The sequence below is a fragment of the Carassius carassius genome, chromosome 28 (genome assembly GCF_963082965.1).
Source record: "Carassius carassius chromosome 28, fCarCar2.1, whole genome shotgun sequence".
Lineage (NCBI taxonomy): Eukaryota > Metazoa > Chordata > Actinopteri > Cypriniformes > Cyprinidae > Carassius > Carassius carassius.
The window spans coordinates 28313830-28338147 of NC_081782.1; the positions used below are offsets into that span (position 1 = coordinate 28313830).

Below are 24318 nucleotides of genomic sequence, written 5' to 3' on the forward strand. Positions count from 1 at the left end.
CAGCACAAACGCAGAAAAGCTCAAGAAGCAGTTGAAGTGGCCTATTCCCATTGTAAGCACAGTCCTTACGCATCATGATACAGGGAAGAATGGCGGCTTACTTGGGCATTGGAAAGGTTATGTCATAGTCTAATATGGGGCACACAGCAGCCTGCCCACATCTGCTCCACCAAACCTCATAACACAGTTCAGCTGGTTAGTAAAGGGACCCCTAGTGTCACTAAGTTGACACAATGTCAAGTGAGCGACAAATAGGGAACATATTGGTTACTATTTTAACATCCGTTCCCTGATGGAGGAAACCAGACTTGGTGTCCCTCCTTTCACAAAACAGAACAACCCACTGAAATGACTGGGACACTGTCTCGCCTCCTCAGCACAAACCTAAATGACTGGAGCATGGCATCACCTTTTATACTCGTATGCATGGATGAGTGGCAGGAAAAAACCACTTGGCAAGTTCTCATCTGTCTTTTCTGAAGGTGCAACCCCTATGTCACTCCATCAGAGAGACGATCAGTGGCACATGATCCTTCAGGAATTATTCTAATACGCTGGTTTGGTACTCAATATATATTTCTTATTATAAACAATGTAAAAAAACAAACCGTTCCTTGTTAGTTCTAGAAAAAGAAAAAGAAAAACAACATCCAACGATTTAGGTGTCATTTAATTAATGAACAGTGTCTTTAAATACACAACACCTTCTGGCACACATTGTTAATCCTATTCATATTTTTTGTGTTTCATCATTAACATAGAAATCATGCATTCTGAAATGGCAATTACAGTTAGAGGAAATGTGGAACCATGTGGTATTTTTGAGAGAAATGTATCACAGATGCCAGTGTTTCTCTTTCTGTTCTCTCGCAGGGAGGAGCCTGTGCTATTCAGATGGTGGTTCAGGCTTATATTATTAAATATTTGCTCTTCAACCAGCCAATAAACTCAGAGTGCACAATGCAAAGGTGATCTTTTTTTTTTTTTCAAGTTTATATATTTGTATGGGATATAACTAGAGGGGAAGATTTCAGATTGTCAGCCGGTAGTCACTTTTACATTTCTATTAGAACATTTATGGTTGGAGTTGGAGTGGGGTTAAGGGCTCCAAAATATTGTTATTTCTACCATCTAATGTAATATTATTAATAATTATAAGAAGAATGTATAATGATAATGTACATATATTGGAGCTGAAATCACTTTAGTCATTCAAAGAAAGATTTTTGAGGTTTTGACTGAGCTGAAATGAGAATGTTGTGCTTCTGCACTGTCCGCTGTATCACAGCTTGACAGACTCTTTCTTTCTCTCGTTCTCAGTATGATGACGGTAGCAGAGAAGGAACAGAGGAAGGCGCTGGCAGCCGCTCTAACTGACATCTTGTGGACAGCTGGTGAGGAGCAGACAGCCACCGTCTGCTTGGTCATGTCAGAGCGCTGTTTCACCCCCCACATGGACTACAAACTGGACAACTTCACAGAGAGGGTACATGCAGTTAATGAGAACACATTAACGTGCAGCTAAAAAAATATATATTGTTTAATTTCTTTCTTTTTTAATTCCACAGTTGCAGCTTTTCACCTTTAAAAATAAAGATGATGTTAAATCATTTATATGTGAGCACATCCAATGTGTAGGTACATTTAAAAACACAAATTAAATTATTAAATATATTATTAGCTGCACCATTTTTTATATTATAAGGCCATGATAATTCTATTTGAAAATTACTTTCTTTAACTTGAATGAAATACTGGCTATAAAACTTGCATTTATGCCGGATTAACATGCACCTGAATGTGTGTAGTTTAAGGACGAAGGAAGCCATGGAACCATACTTTTTCTGTATAGCCTTATCTTCTCCAGGACTATTGACAGGTAGGTCTACATGTTGTCTTGAAAGAAAGTGGTATTTCTATTCTGCATGGAAGCATTACATTGATCAAAAGTGTCAGTAAAGTCATTTGCCCACCAAAAAATAAAAAAATAAATAAATTATATATTTTATTTTATATATATATATATATAAAGTTAATTTGTAATTTAATTGTATTTAAATTGTAAGACTTATATATATATATATACTACTGTTTCTGCTGTATTCTTGATCAAATAAATGCAAGCAAACATAAAAAATGTTACCAACTTTTGAACACTAGTATATTTAGAAACTAATATTTTTTTAATCATTAATACTCAATATCTCTAGTGTCTGATATTTTGGTTTGCTTTAGATTGTAATACAGTCAATTGATAAAAGAATATGGATCTGCCATAAGAATAAATAAAAATAATTTTAGTATTTTAAATGAATGAAACGAGTCACTGAATTACGCAAGTCTCTAAATTTGTAGGATGTGGGCAGACTTCGACTGCACCACCACTCATCTTTTGCATGTGAGCTTGGGGAACTTTGTTTGTCGACAGGTAAGGAAGGTTTTTTGAGATTTTGTTCATGTGACATTATAGTGTTTAATTGTGTCAAATTATCTCTACATTCATTAGGCTTTATTAAACCTGTTGTTGACGGGCCGTGCGACCCCTCATGTATTCAACGGTACGTCCCTGAACGATGAGCAAGACGAAGCACTCGCCCAGCCTCTCCACGGGGTCCTGACTCGCAGTCATGTCGGATATCTGCTCTGGAACAGAGAACAAGTCCACCATGCACAGCTCCCTCTGGTACTGCACCCATCCTTTGTGTTTTCTAGGGGTTTCAGGGGTTTGGTCTTTCTCTGTAACTTTCTCTGAAAATTTTACATTAGGTCAAATATATGAGTAAATTCTGTAAAAACAAGACTTGAACCACCAGTTGTGGTTGCGAGATTGTTATATTAATTTGGAGAATCTCTAGGCAAATCCTGCAACCTTGTGTTCTCATACATTGTCAGCATCAACTGTGGAACATCTTTGATATTATTTCCAAGCATATTGTTGATTTATGTGATTTGTAAGCTCTAAAAGTGAATTAATGCTTTTTCTTGTTTCATTTTTTATGTCTTAAAATGTGTGCTGCTGTTACTAATCGCACTTATGTTCTTAACTTCTGTATTACCGCACTGTAGTCTATTATATTTTGAACGTATCCATGTTGAGTTGATCCTTTTTCCTAAGGTGGGCAGTATGCTGAAAACCCCCAAGCTACCTATCTGGGTGTGCAATATCAATGGTACCTACAGTGTTTTGTTCAGCCCAAACCGTTTGCTGCTCTCTGACTGGAAGATGGAGCATCTTTTCCACCTTTACTTCTACAATGGCCAACCAACTCAGCTCAACACAACAATGCTCACTATAGGTAGAGTCATTAGCTTCTGCCCATGCCTGTTGCAGCCTGCCTGTTATAATCATGTGAACCAGACATTTCAAATGCATATATGTATTGCTCTTTTGTATTTCAGATACACACTCCCATCACTGGGAGGCTGAAAATAATGATATTCAAGGAGACCCAGAAAAAAAGTTTCCATCTGTAGAGATGACCATTAGGACCAAGTGGGAGGGTTCTGGTATAGACTGGAATGGGACAGTGCCTTTTTTCTGAAGAGGTTTATAGCAGGTCACCTGATGTGTAGCATACCTTTCCTGGCCTGTAATAAAGAATATTTTATTGGTTTTGATTTGGGCTTAATTTTTGACTTTCATGTTGGCTTGTGAACCTTAATAACATTACCTTTCACAACCTGCCCATTTGACAATCTGAGCATTTTTAACAAAAGTGAAAACCTAAAATATGTAACACATGGCAAAAAGGCTAAGTCTTTCTCTTGATTGTTAGAAATGTATTCAAATCTGGTTTACATATGTCCCACATATGTTTAAGTCCATTCTGGTGCTATATCCTTTAGCCTCCATACTGTTTTTTACCCTTCTATTTAGACCTGATATGGGTTCGTATTGCTTGTATCAAGTCTCAAGACTTAATCGCTCAAGTCATGATGGAAAAAGCTGATGTCTCAAGTTACAGGGTTTAATAAATTTAAGACCGTTATTCAAAGCCTTGCAGTCTTTGATTCCTATCTTGTATAAATCATGTATGTAGTATTTTAGTTTTATATTTTAATTGAATTACTGCTGCATGCAAGTTGTTAATTAAAGAAAGGCAATGTTACAACAAGGGTCAGTAAGTTAAGTTTTTTTCTTTCTTTTTTTACAATATTTATTAGTCTAGATTTATGTTAATTAACAAAAGTGCTATTATTCATTCTGAATTTGTTATATCATCGTAATTAACTTAACTAAATACCGTGAATCATCACAAATATATGTAAAAAATTAATCAATTAAGATTAATACTGTAAAATTATTGTTCATGGTTATTTCATTGTTATTTAGCATTAACTAGTGTTAACATGATGTAAAGTGTTACCTAAATAACTTATCTTCATAAAAAAAAAAATATATTTTTCAATATTCATAGACTGTGATATTTGGTTTGTTTGTGAGGATGGGAAAACAAAAGATGGTAAACATTTTATAGTTCAGAATTAAAATTCATCTTGTGAATTTAGTGAGTTATGATTGAATTAAGATTGCTTAGATACTAAGGACTTTATAAGGATCAGTATTTTATAATTGTTTAGGAATCTAACAGGTTTGTAGAAAAAATTGATTACTGCTGATTTGATCAGAATTTCTGAATCTGGTAAAAACAATAGAGGACCTAAGACAGAGCCTTGTGGCACTTCACATTCATCTGACCTGAAATATAAGAACACAACTGTGCTAAATGTGCTGTAAATGTTCATCTTTTATGTAGTTTATTATCAAAGGCTACATTAACATAATAGGATACACACTTTTATGACAGAATTATAGTGCATTATAGAAAAGAAATAGAAAAAATATGATTTTTTTATACTGAGATACAGGTGTACAAATACAGTATTACCAATAAGAATTTATAACATCTTTCTAAAGAAATTCGACCTTATTCGTTAACAATAGCATCTAACATTCTGAAAATGTGTATTCCCTTTACAGATTTTCTCTTTTGGATGTGTAATAAAATGATACATGGCTCTTTTTTAATACCCGCTGATGTACAATTTCAGAATGGATAGTCAAAACGGATCTATACTTTTATGTTATGCAACAGCATTTCAATATTATAATATTTAATATGTATAACATTGAACTATAAGAGCCAGAAAAAACGAAGTATAACAAAGTAAAAACAACAACAAAAACTGCTTCTTAAGTGCCGATGTCATGCTCAGTGGCTCTATCATGGCAGTCGAATCACAGTTTCTTTTACATTAATCTCTGTGCTAACAGATTAGTAACAAAAGCTCTAACAGAAATCTCACAGCATTTGAATGTTAACTGGTATGATTTGGGGGTACTGTGTGGTGGATTTAAAACACTGAAGCCTTGAACGTTAAACTGTACAACACGTTAGTAGATGGTATAAAGAATCAACCCAACAATATAACAGAACATATTATACACTTGTTTTCCACACAAATAGAGAGATAATAATATAATAAATTTAACAGGCCTTTCATGTCAAGCTTATTATACAGTCAGTTCAAACTAAATTCTCATGCTTTGAGTCTATTTTACGAATGTCCACCTAGAATTTCTTCCAGGTTGATGTCTTTCATCCAGTCATCATTGCCTGAACCTGATTTAAGCAGGGAGTCAATGAAATCTGAGTCTGCATTTATCCCTGGTACCGTGTTATCATCCTCTGGTAAGAAATCAAAGGTCAGTCGGCCTGCCTGGTTGTTCTGATAAGTTGCTAGGCTTTGGCTCAGCTCTCCAAATGTGGTCGGACAACCCTGTTGTTCGGGGGGCGACTGTGTCAAGCAAGTCAACCCAGGTAGAGGTGGTATCCTAGGCTGACTGGCTCTGGGAGCAGAGCTTCTGATTGCAGGGTTCATGGGTAGCAGACTAGAATGAGGTGCCACCTGGTTAGGTGGACAAATAGACCTTGGAGGAAAATGAATCTCACTTTGGGGCATCAATGTATTGGGGAGTCTTTTGACATCTAGTCCTGTTGGAGCTCCACTCTGTTTGGCACTGTTTGCCCAGTTCAAAGCAGTGTCCATCCTGCTGGTATTGGTGATCATGTCACCCAATCTTTGCCCCAACTGGGAATCTTGACTGATGCTCATTCTCACATGCTGAGTGCTCGATTGAAAAGTGGCACTCTGTTTATTTGTGCCATGAAACTGAGGCTTGTTTTGCTGAAGCCCTATTCGGATCAGGCTGCTGGGCTGCTGTCGGAGCTGGTTTGCGCAAGCTTGAGCACCCGTGGCTCCTGAATTATTGTCTTGTCCAAGTGAAAACCTTCTCTCTACTGGCGTGGGCACCATCTTTGTACCCTGTCCATTAGGCAGGTGGCATGATAAGGGTTGGACGTCACTTTGGTCTGACCCATTGCCTGTTACATATAAATAAAAATGATCTGTTATGTAAAATACTAATTTACCAAGCAGTAGAGTACTGATACTGACTAATATCTAAGTCAATATTGGGTGTGGTTGCTTAAAGGAGTCACATGATGCGATTTCATGTTTTGCTTTGCCTTTGGAATGTTACAAGCTGTTTGTGCATAAATAAGATCCGTAAAGTCAAAAAATTAAAGTCTCAAACCCAAAGAGACATTCTTTCTAAAATTAAGACTAATCCACACCTTCTTAAAACGCCTGATTCAAACACACCCCCACAATATCTGTATCAGTGTGCAAATCTTTGCACAACACTGCCAAATGTATACGCAAAGAAAGAAGGCGCTCTCGATGTATTATTGTTGCTGCCGCCACCTTGTCGTGGAGATGCAGTGTGTTTCCAAATATGGTAAGGGGTGTAACATTTCTGTCACGTCCTTGAGATGTTTGGCCAATCACAATGCACTGGATAGCTGGCCAATCAGAGCTCACCTCACTTTTCAGAATGATGAGCTTTGTAAAAATCTGTGTGTTTCAGATAGGCAGGGCAGAGAGGAGCAACAATAATGTACGGTATGTGGAAAATAATGTGTTTTTTGCTTCTTAGCAACATTATATGACCCCTTTAATCCAAACCTAGGTTCAATTGATCGTACCTCATCATCAGTGTGAGTATAATTCATTAAAGGGGACCTATTATGCCCCCTTTCACAAGATGTAAAATAAGTCTCCGATGTCCCCAGAGTGTGCATGTGAAGTTTTAACTCAATATACTTTACAGATAACTTTTGTATATCTTGTTAAAATAGTCACTTTTATGGTATGAGTCAAAATGCATACTTTTTGTGTCTTCCCCTTTAAATGCAAATGAGCTGGTGCTCCGGGTAATAGAGCGAAGCTTCAAGAGCTCAAGCACCCAGCAATACCCTTGCTAATCTTTGCGAATAAACACTCCACTATTAGTACAAGCATGTTATCTTTACAGAAAATGCATTCGGTTTCGGTAAAAAATAACTCATGGTGCCATCGCATGCTATTACAAACTTTATAAGCCCCACTTGTGAATATGAGCTTGACTAATTCCAGCGGTCGATTTCACATTGCTTTCATATGCAATTTTTACTCCCACATTCCTATTCACGATCATTCTGGTAGCACGTGAAGACAGCATCAGTTAAAACAGACAGACAATGGTAGCTTTAGCAACATTATCCTTACAGATTGCCAAGAAGCGGTTTCAGAAAGGCAATTTGGAAAACTAACGTGTGATGCTTACTACTTCTCGCGCAGAAATATACAAATTTCGGTAGAGTTGAGGGAGCATTTTTTTTTTTTAAATAAAATTGATCCACCTCGTCTACAGCGGCTCCGATTTCAGAGTAAATGGAGAGAGCTATGTGGATTCATACATCCAGCTACAGAGCACCTAAAGCGCTTGGGAGACATTCTCATCAGTGCAGCAATGGCAGACTGTGTTCAACTGTCTGTCAACTCACTCAGGGCGGTTCTATGTATAAACGACTGTGTCTTTCAACTTTCATGGGCGAGGCCTGTGGCTAATGTGATGTCACTTTAGCAGCAATGCTGAAAACAGGAAGTTGAGAGACACTGCTTTTTACATATTCGGATAAAAAAAAAAGGAGTGGGTGGGTTTTTTATCATTATAGGGTGTTTGTGTATACACACTGCCAACACACATTTATGTCCAAGCAACATGTGAAAGTGAATTTTGCATAATAGGTCCCCTTTAACTTCATTCAATGTAGTTCACTCATGACAACTCTGAACAGTTTTAGCATGTTTATTGATTTAACAACATTCGTGTATTACTGGGGTTCTCAACTCTGGCCCTCTAGTAGGGGTGTGAACCTACATTGGTCTCACACTTCAGTTCGGCTACAATTATCATGTCATCAATTCGGTTCAATTCGATTTCACGATGCATTGATGATGCACTGCATCCACAATGGTCAATTTTACTTCACACGTATACAATTGTCAATAAATACAAGCTGTCAGATAAATGAACTGGACCTGACATGGTTTCTCAGATAAGTGTTATTATCCCTGCATATTTGATTGTGTGTGTGACATGATTTACACAGCGCGTGTCTTCTAAAGGTTGTGCTTAAAGAATGTTCAGACAGAGCACAAGTCAAGTTGGTGGTACTGAACAGCGTCAGTACATTATAATCGGTTATGGTCTATTACTGAACCGATACCTTGTCTGATCGCGATGCATTGTAGAAAAATAATTTGGCACCAAACCTAATGAAACAACTAAACAAGCTAATCTGGGCCTTCAGGATTACCAGAAAGTTACTGGCAGTCCAGTTTGATCAAGGTTGGATCCGAACTCTGCAGGAAAGTGAACACTGAGGGCCAGAATTGAGAACCCCTGATGTATTTTGTCAGACTAGACAGCATGTGTAGTAAATTATGTGATTGAACAGATTGCATGTGAAGGTCCGGTCAATCCGTGCAATCTATAGTTTCATGACTGAACTAGATATTACATCTCCATATTATAAAACACTGAAAATAAATTCCACACCTGCGTATAAGCGTGGTTGTTGAGCTCCAGCTCCATTGCGTGGATGTTTGTAGTCTGGTGGAGGTCGTGTTAGATGACGACTGAACTGATCCTGTGTGCTCAGTTTCTCCTGAAACATGTACAGCAAAAGCACATTGTTTAGTAGTCTAGGAATAAAAGTTCCATAGATTACAACTGGCCAAAACGAGGGTGATCAATCACAAGGGTTTAAGGTATATGCCGATACAGAAATTGACTTTATTAAAAAACAAACTTACCCTGAGAAAAATATGCGACACTTAAGTAGATTAAATCTAATTCTCTTACTGTGAGCTATAAAATTCATTGACCTATCAGAAAACATTCATAAAACCACCATATTTAGGCATGAAGCAACAGCAGCACTCACTGTATCAGGGATGTTGAGCTGCGGTTGAGCCAGCGGTCTTTGAAGGTTCTGGTCCTGGCCTGGTTTCTTCTGCTGAGAACTGAGAACCGGAGGCCTCTGCTGTTGAGCAGGGCCTGTTACATCTACAGAACGCCCATTCGCTGGTAAACAAGGTCCTGGCGAAATTCCCTACAAATGGAAAGCATGTTATTATTATAATTTATCATTTAAATGGCACATCAATAAATGTCACAAGAGCCACTGCATTACATCCTGGTGTGATTGAAAGATCAGTCCACTAGAGGGCAAGCTTTGTTTACAATGAATCTGATGTTACACAGTCCCTGTTCACATGTGACTTCCTGTGCATGGTGATAGGGATTTTCCATAGCCTTTCCCACAGTGTTCTATCACTAAGAGAAAACACATCCATGGCTATATCCATAATGGGGACGTAATGGTACCTAAGGCAGAACAAATTATTCAGAAATTGTCAAAACATCCTGTCATTTTAATATGCCTGCAGTGACACATGCACTGTAAATAAATGCTTGCTCTAATATTATTAAGAAAACACCGTCTTACAGACTGTTGTTTAAACACTTACAGTTTTCTGTTTTAATATACTGTTTTAATATGTTACATGCATTAGAAACCCTAGTCAATGAGGCTCTCAGGACATTTTTGCATACGGGTTTTACTGTGTGACTGATAACCGCGTTCAAGCCCTGCAACATTCTTATGAGACTGATCCTATGGGGCGCAACCCAGTTGCTGCCAGCAAAGGATGGATTTATTCAGCCACAGGGCAGAGGCACGCAATAACAGATAATCTCATAGTGCTATTTATCCTGTTTTTGGCACTTTTCCTGAAATACACTTTTATTCAGGCTGTGATATATCACGTTAGTGGCTCCTTTAAAACACTAATTACATGGCTGTGCACTTTTATTTTAGCCATAAAGAACTTAACTTGCATGACAGTCGCGCTTATTTTATCATCAATAACGAAAAGAGACAGTTATCGGTTTCAAGTTAATCATGTACGATTAGAGCTCGTTTTTTTGGGGGGGGGGTTGGAGTAAAAAGGATGATACCAATATATTGGCCAGTGTTCTTTGTGTATATTATAGTACACTACAGTGCTAGTCAGAAGTTTGGACTGACAAGCTATGCAATATCACGTTCATTATCGAAGGCGACTCATCTGGGATAATGAACGTGATATTGCGTAGCTTGTCAGTGATCTACGGCTCTGTCTATTAAATGCTACTCCATTTAAAAGCAGGTGATAGTGATTCAGCGGTAATCACAGAACCAGATTTACTGATTAGATGCGCATGATCATATCGCTAGATATATCGTCCAGCCCTAAGTGACAGAGATATGTATTGGAGGCAGGGCATTTAACTATTAAACAATAAACTATCCAAAACGAGTCTGAAATCAGTGCACTGAACAATAAAGTTGAAGTTTGTTCGACTTTAACTCAATTCACTTCCATTCAACTTTATTCCATTCAAGTTTATTTCACTTCGGAACATTCATTCACGGATTTGCGCTACTTTCTTCACACAGAGATGAAACTTACTAGAGAAGTGTGAAGTGTGACATAATATAGAGGAACGCATGGCACAAAGTCACGCAGTGTTAGTTGTAACATGTGGTTTATTTATTTTACTACAGTAAAAATTTTATTCTGGCTTAAGTAAATTTTTCATCCCAGTTTTTTATTTATTTATTTAATATGAGACAAATCTGCTATTATTTGAATCTCCAATCTGTTATTTTTTATTTTTAACACTGCATTACAATGTGCTATAATATGACATTAATGATGCAATTTACACAATTTACATTTTATTTTTAAATGAGAAACAAACATATACAGGTGAATAAAGACTGACAGTCAATGTTTACAAATTATTATTTCAAGACATGTAAAGCATTTTGCTCGTTTATGTGGGCAGTCCCAATAAATTATTATATATTATTATTATATATATAATTTTATTAACAAAATATTTTAGTTTGTCTTTTTTTTTCATCCAATCAGTCTTTTTAACTTCCATTTTTCGAGAGTAAAGAAAAACACTGTAATTATGAAATAAAGCAACATATTTGTACTAGACAAGTGTAAAATTACTGTGGATAAAACTGAGAAAGTCAATAAGTGTTACTTTGTGCCCCGCTCTCCCCTACCGCTGAAAATAAATACAATTTAAATTCACGTCTCGCACACTTTAATGCCCTTTGAATGTAACATGTACATTCCCTTGGAACTGGAATCATGGCAGAATTTCATGTGAAGTCCACTTCGCAGGGCACTTAGGGTCGAATAAAAAACCTCCTTACTGAAGGGAAAGTGTTGACTGGTGTCACTATCTCACGAATGTGCCAGCGGATCTCCACCAAATTCGGCGGATCCCTTCAGCTCAAGTAGCCCCTGTCGCTGAAGGGATCCCCCAATTTTGGTGCGGATTTGACCACGCCATTACGGAGATATGGCCATTCAAAGTTTCAATGGTTAAATTCAACAGACTTAAGCTTTAAAACGTTTCTCCCAGATCACCAGCAGTAAACAATGGAGCGTGCTCTGCTGGACAAACCAAGTAATTACACCATTTCAATCATTTTATCTGCATTATATGTTCTGTAAAAAAAAGTATTCACAGATACTGATATCTCGATGATGGGCTCGATCGGCCGATAATATTGGCAAAACGATATATCGGTCGGGCTCTACTAACTATTCACTTTAAATCAAAGTATGGTTACGCTGATATAGTGTAATTATACATTCAAGTACTGATTAATATTAAATAAATACATGTACTTACTATATGGTTAGGGTTAGGATTAGGGTTTTTCTAAAGGTTACTTGCATGTAATTATGCATAATTGTTATTAAAATAGTAAGTACATGTAATAAGTTCACCTCAAATTACAGTGTTACCCTAAGAGTTAGGGTTTTGCCTTCAGCTGGACAGGCTGACAAAAACATTAAAATGCAATGATGCTTACAACGTCATCGCATCTCGTGCGCCACTGATAAAGCTGCCTCCTTAACACACACCTAAAATTTGAATGCAACGCTTTTGCATTCTTCAGTACTTCACCTTGCATTGTGTAGTACTTCTAACACACACGCATTCCTGTATACCCTAATGTGAAAACAATATAAAACAATCATCAAGAAAGCAATTATACTTGGAACAAATTCATTTGGAAAAAGCACTTACTACGAGCTTAAAATGAGCCTAAAATGAAAAATAAAAGACCTAAGTAGAGATAGGAAAGATCTGATGCCTACTAAGTCTATTTTGGACTATTATAAGGATAAAATTGTCCATATCTGCTCGAAAAAGTTTACTTCAAACAGCTGCGTATTCTCCAAAACAGACAGCGCAGGTAAGGTCCAAACAAAATGCATGTCAAAAGCTCAAATTTGTGAGGAGGCATTATCCAGATGTCCTTTAAACTTCTTAACTTTGCAAATTTCCTGTAACAGTTAAATAATAGTTCACCTAAGAATTTATTGCTTGTCATGACATTACATAATTGCATTCCTGCAGCTCAAACAGTAGAGTATATAGTGCTAGTAAATTCTCAGGGAATACATTAACTGCAAAAATAATATAATCTTAAATGCAAAGTAAGTTGCTTTGGATGAAATATAAAATGCATCAAATAAATTTCAAACCTGTATGACTAACGATTATGCTTATTTCAAATCCCAGACTCAAATTCGAAACACAGACTGAACATTTGGGACCATCACCCAACATAGGTCTTGATAAAAAATTGTATATCTTGATAAAGAAATTAAACAAGGTAACTGTGTGGGGCAAGCAAGCTACTGCCAAACCAACAGGGGCAGGTTTATGCAGGAAGCACAGCTTTTCCAAACGTAAACATCTAAAATGAATTAATAATAATAATAATAATAATTAATAATAATAAAAAAATAAATAAAAAATTATCTATCTATATCTATCTATCTATCTATCTATCTATCTATCTATATATATATATATATATATATATATATATATATATATATATATATATATATATATTTATACACAGTACAGACCAAAAGTTTGGAAACATTAATATTTTTAATGTTTTTGAAAGTTTCTTCTGCTCATCAAGCCTGCATTTATTTGATCAAAAATACAGAAAAAAAAGAAATATTGTGATATATTATTCCAATTTAAAATAATTGTTTTTACATTTATTATACTTTAAATTATCATTTATTTATTTTATGCAAAGCTGAATTTTTAGGATCATTATCACATGATCCTTTAGAAATCATTCTAATATGATGATTCATTATCAAAGTTGGAAACTGTTCTGCTGCTTAATATTTTTTCAGAACATGTGATACTTTTTTAGGATACTTTGATGAATAAAAAGTAAAAAAAAAAAAGAAGCTATGTTTTTAAAATTTAAATATTTTGTAATAACAATATACACTACTGGTCAGTAATTTGGGGTCAGTAATTTTTTTTTCTTTCTTTTTTTTAATAAAATCAATACTTTTATTCAGCAAGGATGTGTTAAATTGATAAAAAGTGATAGTAAAGAATATATATATTATTAGAATTTTTTTTTTTTTTTTTGAATAAATGCAGTTCTTTTTAACCTTTTATTCATCAAATATATTAGACAGCAGAACTGTTTCCAACACTCATAATAAATCAGAATATTAGAATGATTTCTAAATGATCATGTGATCGACTGATGTTACATGTGACACTGAAGAATGGAGGAATGATGCTGAAAATTCAGCTTTGCAACACAGGAATAAATTAAATAATGTAAACAAGGTATATTCTGTAAATAATGTAAATAAAGTATATTCAAATAGAAAACTGTTATTTAAGTTGTAATAATATTTCACAATATTACTGTTTTTTCTGTAATTTTTATCAAATAAATGCAGGCTTGATGAGCAGAAGAAACTTCTTTCAAAAACATTAAAAATAGTAATGTTTCCAAACTTTTGGTCTGTACTGTATATATATATATATATATATATATATATATATATATATATATATATATATATATACACACAATATAACAAAGCAGTACTGAATCATACTATGAGTAGTAGTAATAATAACAACAGTAATAATGTTGAAATTACCAGACTCTAATAGGGACCTACAAAATCCATTGTGTTTTTTTTCCTAAATAATGTTTTATTTTTTTTCAAGTCTAATTAATTAAAACCATGAAACATATACATTTTCACATCAATTAAATAAAAGTTTAACAAAAATTAGGTTTAGGGCCCTATGAAATTTTTAATTTTTTTCTCACCATATTTTGTGTTACCAAATTCTGTTATTTGAATGCATAAAAACAAAATGTATTCTTTTTTTTTCTTCTTAAGCCTTATGATTTTTTTCCCCCTCAATAATTCTGTGTTGTGTATTTAATTTTTTCTGGTTATCAAATCAAGGCATAAAACATTAATTTTATTTATCTTCTGATTACTGAAAATTAAGCAAACTTTTTGGCAAACAATGGGAATTTATTATTCAAATTAAAACATGGAAGAAATGTGTGATTATTCCTTGTTTCATTTTAGTAGTAGGCACATTCTACTGAAAAATAGACTCCAAATCAAACCAGACTTTTATTTTGATGGGTTGTGGTGAATACCTTTACAGTTCTGTGCATATATGTTATGTTGCTTTTTTTCCTCAAATCGAATGGTCAGATGCTCATGAAAGCTCACTCAGAGCAGTTCTGGAGATGTTGTTCATGTGTTTACGTCCTCATTTAGTGAGACGGCAGATGCTGAAATCACAGCGAGTGTCACGCGCGCTATAGTATGTGTAACGGTAGTAGATGAAACCCTGCATCTGCACTATGCATTAACAGTGTCATGCAGAACATGCAGGATTCATATTTAAATCGACTTTTGGTGCTTAATAGTTACAGATACTAGTCCATATTGCGATTTGACTTAAGTGTAACAACCTACTTTTGATTAATTCATTCAAAATTTGACAAATTCCATGACAGTCCATGTTAAACTGTGAATTCCGTTTTTATGACAGGATTCCTCGATTCTGTAATGCGTTTTCCACGTCATGGTAATCATAGGGCCATGCTCTAACAAGGAACAATACAGATTTCATTCATCTTAATTTTACAAACTGACTTATTTTAAAGTGTTACCATTTCATTTCAACTGTCATGCTTAAAAATGCACATATTTATATATGCTGTTTTTTCTAAGTCACACCATACAATATATTTGTCTCACAATATTACATACACCTTTTTTAATGATAAATAAATAACTATTCAAAACATATTCAATGAATGTAATAGTGAACATTAAATTACCTATACAATTGATGTATTTCTTTTCAATTTTATACTTAATTTAACCATGTTTCACCATATTTGCAATGTTTTGTCTATTAAAAGATGCAATGCTTTGTCAGGCAGAAATGTCAGGTAAAGAGAGGACAAAAAATTAAAGGGAAAGACTCAATGCTGACCATACAAGGAGAAAGGAGGTCTCAAGATTTATTGGATAATTCATATGCTAATGATACGTTGTATGTTTTTTACTGTATCTGGTTTTACTAATATCTATGAATTTTCAATCTTAAACATTCAACTAATTGTAAAACTAATTATTAAACTAATTGTTTTTTATTGTAAAACAATTAGAATTGTTGTAACAACACACACTCTCCTCTAATTTGAAATTGTTCATGTTGAATGTTATTGAAGTGAGATGGTGTTTGATTTACTCATATTTCTGAGTTTATTATCATTTTAAAAGTTTCAAAACAATGTTAGCATGTTGTCTTAATGTTAACTGAATTGAATTAATTGAATGTTGAATGCAAATAAAATACATTTTTTTTGCAATGACAAATTGTGGAGTGGTGCAATTCATCATATAGTGCAACAAATTGGTGAATAAATCCAATTTAAAATAAAAATATATTTTTTTCAGGCTTATATGTCTCCCACCAATATACACAAAGGCCATAGCATTACAATTATACCAGCACAGTGTATACTCGCACATTTTAACTGCTTATATTCTTGAAAACGTAATGATTATCTAAACCGGTATCACACACACTCTGGACGCATCGCGTTCAACTCGAGCAGCGGTCTAAAACTATTTATTTATTCACCAAACGGACATAAGTTTACTTCAAGAATGAACAATAAGGCATAGATAAGTTTGATGTTTAGTGTTTAAAAAACGGAGCAAATGGAAAGAGCGATCTATATTATAGCTCTATAAATTAAGCATACAGACTTGATTAGAGCTACAGAAAGACAAAAGGTTCGATACAAATGCTCAATATACAATTATGTACATTAACAACGGTTCAGGGCGAATACAATGGAATTTAATGGAAAACTCTGAATTGATGCTCTGTGGCAGGCAGGATTTTCTGTCAGCTGCATATAAATCGGGGTCTGAAGTTTTGCTCTGATCAGCGTGCAGCATCACGTGTCTAAACACACAGCACGTGCTGTCAGTGATTTCAACCTCTGGAGGCCATTCTCGCACTGTATAATGAAAACAGACCCTTCTCACCTGCTCCAGCAACAGATGCAACCCAGAAAACTATTGGCATGGATTTTTTGCCTATAACCAATTGTTCCAGCAATTAACTATAGGTTCTAGTACATTGGTTGGCAAAACCAGCACATTGGTCAACCTCTAATATATTCCCGTGTTATACAGTAAATTAAATTTTTATGACTGGATTCCACAATTCAATCCATGTTTTCTGCATTGCGGAAATCATAGAGCCCTACTAATGCAGCAAACGAATATGATAAGCTCATTGTGAGAGTAAAAGATGGGGACATTGTTGTTTATTTACTTAGCAGTGAGTCTCTCCAACTAGGTGACAATGTAGCGTTACATCAGCATTCAACACTGGCATCAATTGGACTGCAGAAAGATACCAACTTTTCAATCTGCTACATCAGTGTACTGACAAACTATGCTGACACTGCCTGTGCCACAACTGGACGCCATAAAGCGACCATTGAAAATCATTAGAACTTCTGACAGCACATCATAAATAGAATGAAGCATCATTTTACTTCATCACTGATTATGATAGGTTCTATTCTACACTGGACGCGAGTGGTGTGGCGCAACAACATACAAATATGCAATCAGCTCCGATGGCCATAACACAGGCTTTAATGCACCGCAGACGCATGCAGTGATGCGCAGATCAGCTCTAGTCTGTAAAGTCACTGGATCTTCTGTTACAAATGAACCTTCCATTCATTATATCATCATGCAAAACGAATTAGAATAATTGCAATGTGATGATCAAATATAGGTTTGGGTGTCACTCTTCACTCGAGGAGGAATGAGAGAGAAACGTGGAGTACAAGCAAAAGTCTTTAATCCAGGAGTCACAGGGATAATCCACAACGGTAACACAGAACATCCAAGACAGAGGAGAGACGCAAATACAGGAACTTAAATACTATAGATAATTACAAACACAGGTGCATAGAATGAGCAACAGAGAAGGAACAGAGAAGCTTGTAAGTGTTTTGTCTCGTTTTCTCATTAGACTACTGTGTGATCGTCGTTGCTAGGAAAGTTTTTGGTTTAAATTGTGTGTGTCTTACCCTAATAAATATGTGCTGAAAGTGGCGCTTGGTTTTGCGTTTGCCTATTGCGGGACTGCCCAGTTTCTATTTGCTAAATAGTGAGGCGTGGCCAGCTGACTTAAATCACAGGTAATCAGGCAAATACAAAACCGGTAGGTTTCACCGCGGCAGCCCTCGTGTGAAGCCACCTCGTGTGAAGACCGACGAATGTAAAGTCCATCGACTCTACCTGCGTGATTCCACCGAGCAAGGACACCGACAGGGCACTTGAGTATTGCTTTTCCCCTTTCTTTACTTTTTGTATAGCTTGTTCTCTAATACTTATTTCTTACACTTGTAGTCACTATGTGCTTTCAGATCTCTACTATCACTACTAACACTCGAAGAGCACGCTGTGTACATCGCAGGAAGGCCTGTCTGACAAACCTACGGCCTGTCCCTCTGACCACTACTACTACGCTCTCTATTCCAGTTGGTCTCTGGAACTGCCAGTCTGCAGTTAACAAAGCAGACTTCATTTCTTCTATTTCTACTCATTCCGGTCTCAACCTCAAGGCCCTAACTGAGACTTGGATCAAAACAGAAGACACTGCCACTCCCGCAGCCCTCTCCACTAATTTCACTTGTTCCCACACTCCTTGTACCACTGGGAGGGGTGGAGGGACAGGTCTCCTTATATCAAAAGAATGGAAATTTGATCTTCAGCCATCACCTACAGGTAATGGTTCATTTGAATCACATGCCATTACTCTAACCCACCCTGTTAAAGACCACTTTGTGGTCATTTATCGTCCCCCAGGTCAATTGGGAAACTTCTTGGAGGAGTTGGATGTGCTGCTATCCAACTTTCCTGAAGATGGTACTCCTCTGGTACTGCTTGGTGACTTCAACATCCACCTAGAGAAACCCCAGGCTGCTGACTTCAAAACTCTGCTCACTTCATTTGATCTCAAGCGAGTGTATACTACAGCGACTCACAAATCAGGCAACCAACTGGACCTCATCTACACGCGCTGTTGCTCTGTGGACAACTCTTCAGTTGCTCCACTGCACACCTCAGACCACTTCCTCATTACTGCTAACCTAGCAATTACTCCTGAAGTGCCTCGCACTCCAACGCAGGTCACCTTTCAACGGAACCTACGCTCACTCTCTCCATCTCGCCTATCTTCTGTGGTTTCATCTTCACTTCCTGCACTCTCTCAGTTCTCTGCTCTGGACATGAACAGCGCTACGGACACTCTTTGCTCCACTTTAACATCTTGCTCGGACAACTTTTGCCCACTGTCGTCTAGACCAGCACGCACCACCCCATCTGCCCCCTGGCTGTCCCGAGGTTCTCCTTGAACATGGCAGAAATCAAGAAACTCTACCGACCTCAGTGTGTATCAGTCTCTCCTCTCTTCCTTCTCTGCAAATGTCTTCACAGCTAAAACATCCTACTACCACAACAAAATTAACAGCTGTTGTGACGCTCGGACACTCTTCAAGACTTTCTCTTCTCTTCTTAATCCGCCTCCACCACCTCCTCCATCGACTCTTACAGCGGACGACTTTGCAGTTTTCTTCACAAATAAGAGAAGAACCATCAGTGACCAATTCTCCCCACCGCAGATTGAGGACAACTTCACAATGACCGACACACACTCTTTCTCCTTCTCCGCACTCCGAGATGGATGTTTCCAAACTTCTCCTGTCCAATCATCCCGATACCTGTCCACTTGATCCGTTCCCCACTCACATCCTTCAAGCGAACTCTTCTTCAGTCAAGCAGGCTCGGGTAAGCCCACTGCTCAAGAAACCATCTCTAAATCCACACTTCTTGAAAACTACAGACCGGTATCCCTTCTTTCATTCATTGCAAAGACACTTGAGCGAGCTGTGTTCAACCAGCTTTCTATGTTCCTTGTACAGAACAACCTCCTGGACAGCAACCAATCTGGCTTCAAAAGTGGCCACTCAACTGAGACTGCTCTGCTCTCGGTTACCACATTGCTACAATGACCCGGTCCTGCAGATTTGCCTTATACAACATTAGGAAGATTAGACCCTTCCTGTCAGCGCAAGCCACCCAACTTCTTGTCCAAGCTCTTGTTCTCTCCAGACTGGACTATTGTAATGCTCTCCTGACAGGCCTTTCTGCATGTAATGTCAAGCCTCTGCAATTGATCCAGAATGCAGCAGCGAGGTTAGTCTTCAATGAGCCAAAAAAAGCTCACGTTACTCCTCTCCTCATCATGTTACACTGGCTACCAGTAGCCGCTCGCATCAAATTCAAGGTACTGATGCTTGCCTACAAGACGACCACTGACACGGCACCAACTTACCTAAACTCACTGTTTAAATCTTATGTGCCCTCCAGAAGTTTGTGCTCTGCAAGTGAACGACGCCTTGTGGTGCCATCTCAAAGAAAGTTCAAAATCACTCTCACGGACCTTTTTCTGGACTGTGCCCAGCTGGTGGAATGACCTCCCAATCTCAATTCGTACAGCTGAGTCTTTACTCATTTTCTAGAAACATCTAAAGACTCTTCTTTTTCGTCAACACTTAACCTACTAATACTAGCAACTTTTCCTTCTTTTCATTTATTAAAAAAATATAAATGGCTATGCGTTCTGTACTAGACTAACTGAGACTTGTCATGGCACTTGTATACTGTTGTTGTTCTCTTGTTGACCTGACTGCTTCTGTTGTTCTCATTTGTAAGTCGCTTTGGATAAAAGCGTCTGCTAAATGGTTAAATGTAAATGTAATTAAAAGGGAACACGGGCAGTGTTGCTGTATGAAGGTAAAACCGTAGCAAAACTCGAGAGCTTGTTGATCTGAATGTGAGAACTTGTCATATTAATATTTGTATTTGTAAATTGAAATTTACACTCACAGCTCTGATGTGAAAAGCTGAATCTTACAATTTGCACACACAGACGTCAAACAAAAATGGGAAGTTGCAGATTACAAATGTGTAAAATGACATTCAAACAAAAGAAAATGGCAGAATCAAATGTTTATGAAATATTTACTTTTACACTTTACTTTCCAATTTCACTGCACAATGTCAAGTCAGCACTACGTCAAGTCAGCTCAACGTCTCAGATCTGGCACTACAAGTTCAAATCCTGGCCCTTTGACTTCTGCTACTCCTTTTGCGGTAATCCTGTTGCAAAATTCACTTGTGCACTTATATATGTAGATGTGAGAGAGCAGAGCTGGGGGTGGGGCTTTGGTGCAAATTAAGACATTTTATTGGTCAATGCCTGACCAATGAACAACGCCAGCCATTGCGACTTGCCAAGAAAGATGTTTTTTATGTATCAGTTATTTGTAAAACACTGCAAACTATTTTCGCTGAATATCCTTAGCTTTGATAGGATTTTAAGACACTACATTCAGCTGTACCAGAGCTGCGACATAACTCTGTTGTTTATATTATTATGTTTTTTTTTATCATTTAAACTTATTTATTGGGTTAAATTCCTAATTTGCTTGTCAGTAATGAACCTTTTTAAATGCAACATTAAAAAAAATAATAATAATAAAAGATAAAAATTGAGTGTTCCATAATGTCAAAATGTACATTAAAAAGCAAAACCTAAAAAATAAGCAGTTATGGATCAGCAATACCATTTTGAGCAAATAGAGTAGAGCTAAATACATGTATTTATTAAACATCCATAAGGCATCCATCTAGTGGCTAAACAGTGGCATTACATAAGAATATTATCTTTCTGGCCACCAAATGCCTCTAATTTGCCTCTTTGCACTGGAATTTAAAAACATTTTCTATATTTTAACGCTAAATACTACACTAATTGTAATATAAATAATAAACATATTAGAAAATGTTATATTTTAAATGGTCATTCATGGATCATAATTATCGTGCATATTTAGTACGAGCATCTCTTCAAATTAAATAAACAAAACTGAGCTTAAATGTAGTACAGCTATTTTAATGGTTAAAAGTTATACTTAAGGTGTTATATTTGCCTGCCAAGGAGTATGAGAACATATTAATGCCGTTTCATTCCCCAGAATTAAATGCTATTGTAAAGCATAGTAAGCGTAGTTATCCGTGCACTCAATGCATATAATGTGTTAATAATTCCTAAATCGCTGCAAATATAGTGAAACTGTCCTGATTTATCCCATTCAAACATATTGTAAGCTCAGAGTTGTTTGGAACTATTGATAGCTCCATGAACCACATGGCCGTGGTGGTGAGATCGAAGCATGTCACAACTGTTTCTCAGCTGCTGCTGGTATAGTGATATTACTCTGCAATATGCAATAGGATATACCTATGAAAGATGTTGCATTATTTGTCTACCAGATAATACCTGAATGACTAAGATGAATGCAGTGTTTTAAATTTCCTGTAAAAGCTAAGTATAAATTTGCGATGGCTGGCATTGTTCGTTGGTCAGGCATCAACCAATAAAATGTCTTAATTTGCAGCTTTTCACATTAGAGCTGTGAGTAAAAAATTTCAACTTACAAATATGAATGTTAATATGACAAGTTTCCACATTCAGATCAACAAGCTCTCGACTTTTGCTACTGTTTTATCTTCATATCACGGATATCACACTGGCGCCGATACAGGATGGCTGCCTCCGTGATGTGCTCTGCAGTTGTTTTTGTTAGTTTGTCCTGTCTTTAGTTAGACTATTCTGATGTTTTGCTTGACATTTGCTCGTGAGACTCAGAAAACGCGGATTTCGAACGCCGTTGCCTAGCATCCATCTGGAAAATCTCTGCTCTCTACCCAACAAAACAGACAAACTTCTTCTGCTCTCTCAGACAAATAAGGATTTCTCACACTGCTCTGTGTTTCACGGAAACTTGGCTAAACGACACCATTCCAGACAGCGCGCTCCATCTTCCGGGCTTTCAGCTGTTCAGCGCGGACCGCGACGCAGATTAAACAGGGAAATCGCGTGGCGGTGGGACATGCTTTTACATCAATGAAAGGTGGAGTACAGATGTAACAGTATTAAATAAAATGTGCTGTTCAGATCTAGAAATTCTATTCATTAACTGCAAACTGTTCTATTTGCTGCAGGAGTTTCACCTGTTCATTCTGGTGAGTGTTTACATTCCTCCGCAAGTGCACATGAGCCTGGCTTTACAGAAACTCACTGATCAGATCACAGAGACAGAACAACAACACCCGGACTCTGTTTTAATCATTCTTGGGGACTTTAATAAAGCCAATCTCTCCCGTGAACTGCCAAAATACAGACAGCACATCATGTCCCACCAGAGACAGTAATATATTGGATCACTGTTACACCACAATAAAGGATGCATATCACTCTGTTCCACGAGCAGCTTTGGGAGCTTCTGATCACTGTTTGGTTCATCTTATACCGACAAACAGGCAGAAACTAAAATCAGCTAAACCTGCATTAAGGACTGTAAAAAGACAGACTAATGAAACAGAGCAGGATTTACAATCTTGTTTTGACCTCACTGATTGGAGTGTTTTTGAAGCTGCTGCAACTGATCTGGACGAACTCACAGAGACTGTAAAATATATCAGTATATATCATATATCATATATCAGTTCTTGTGAGGATATCTGTATTCCTACCAGGACACACAGGTGGCTAAACCGACCGTCTGCTAGCTGCCTCATGTCACAGAGGGGAGTTAATTCTCAGCACATAGAGACTCTTTCACCTAGATATCACACTATAGAGACTGTGTCTGTTCCCCGAACTAGAAAATACAAAAAATGTCCAAACCAAGTTAAGATTAACAATTTAATTGAGGTTCAACAAACAAAAAACAAATGCAATATGGATAAACAAATGATAAAGCTTGGCTTATTGAATATCAGATCCCTTTCTACGAAAACACTTTTTGTAAATAATATGATAACTGATCATAATCTAGATGTGCTCTGTTTGACAGAAACCTGGCTAAAACCTGATGATAACATTATTTTAAGTCCAACCCCCAAGATTACTGTTATATCAGCCACGTCCAAAAGGCAAAGGGGGAGGTGTTGCTTCAATTTATAAAATTTTTATTTCTCAGAGGGCAGGCTTCAAGTATAACTCGTTTGAAGTAATGGTGCTTCATATAACATTATCCAGATAAATAAATGTTAATGATAAATCCCCTGTGATGTTTTTACTAGCTACTGTATACAGGCCACAAGGGCACCATACAGACTTTATTAAAGAGTTTGGTGATTTTACATCCGAGTTAGTTCTGGCTGCAGATAAAGTTTTAATAGTTGGTGATTTTAATATCCATGTTGATAATGAAAAAGATGCACTGGGATAAGCATTTATAGACATTATGAACTCTATTGGGGTTAGACAACACGTTTCAGGACCTACTCATTGTCGAA

At 36.7% G+C, this 24318-nt stretch overlaps 2 protein-coding genes and 1 long non-coding RNA gene across 3 annotated transcripts in view; 2 read left to right on the forward strand and 1 right to left on the reverse strand.

Moving 5' to 3' along the window:
- The first annotated feature begins 736 nt into the window (after positions 1–736).
- On the forward strand, positions 737–3618 carry LOC132108531 (inactive ubiquitin carboxyl-terminal hydrolase MINDY-4B-like). Its single transcript, XM_059515229.1, has 8 exons — positions 737–968; positions 1321–1486; positions 1569–1634; positions 1809–1879; positions 2356–2428; positions 2507–2683; positions 3116–3296; positions 3400–3618. The coding sequence occupies exons 1-8, from the start codon at positions 895–897 to the stop codon at positions 3540–3542; spliced, it is 951 nt and encodes a 316-aa protein (XP_059371212.1). The 5' UTR covers positions 737–894; the 3' UTR covers positions 3543–3618.
- Positions 3619–4735: 1117 nt separating this feature from the next.
- LOC132108264 (mastermind-like protein 2) overlaps positions 4736–24318 on the reverse strand; it is an 84475-nt gene continuing 64892 nt past the window's right edge. Inside the window, exons 4-6 of the mRNA XM_059514944.1 lie at positions 9336–9503; positions 8948–9056; positions 4736–6386 (exon numbers count right to left, since the gene is read on the reverse strand). Coding sequence (XP_059370927.1) covers positions 5560–6386; positions 8948–9056; positions 9336–9503 — 1104 coding nt within the window. The 3' untranslated portion in view covers positions 4736–5559. The remainder of the gene's footprint in view (positions 6387–8947; positions 9057–9335; positions 9504–24318) is intronic.
- Positions 20532–21910, forward strand: LOC132108265 (uncharacterized). The gene is made up of 2 exons (XR_009424424.1): positions 20532–20795; positions 21634–21910. It is a non-coding gene; the product is annotated as an uncharacterized LOC132108265 (long non-coding RNA).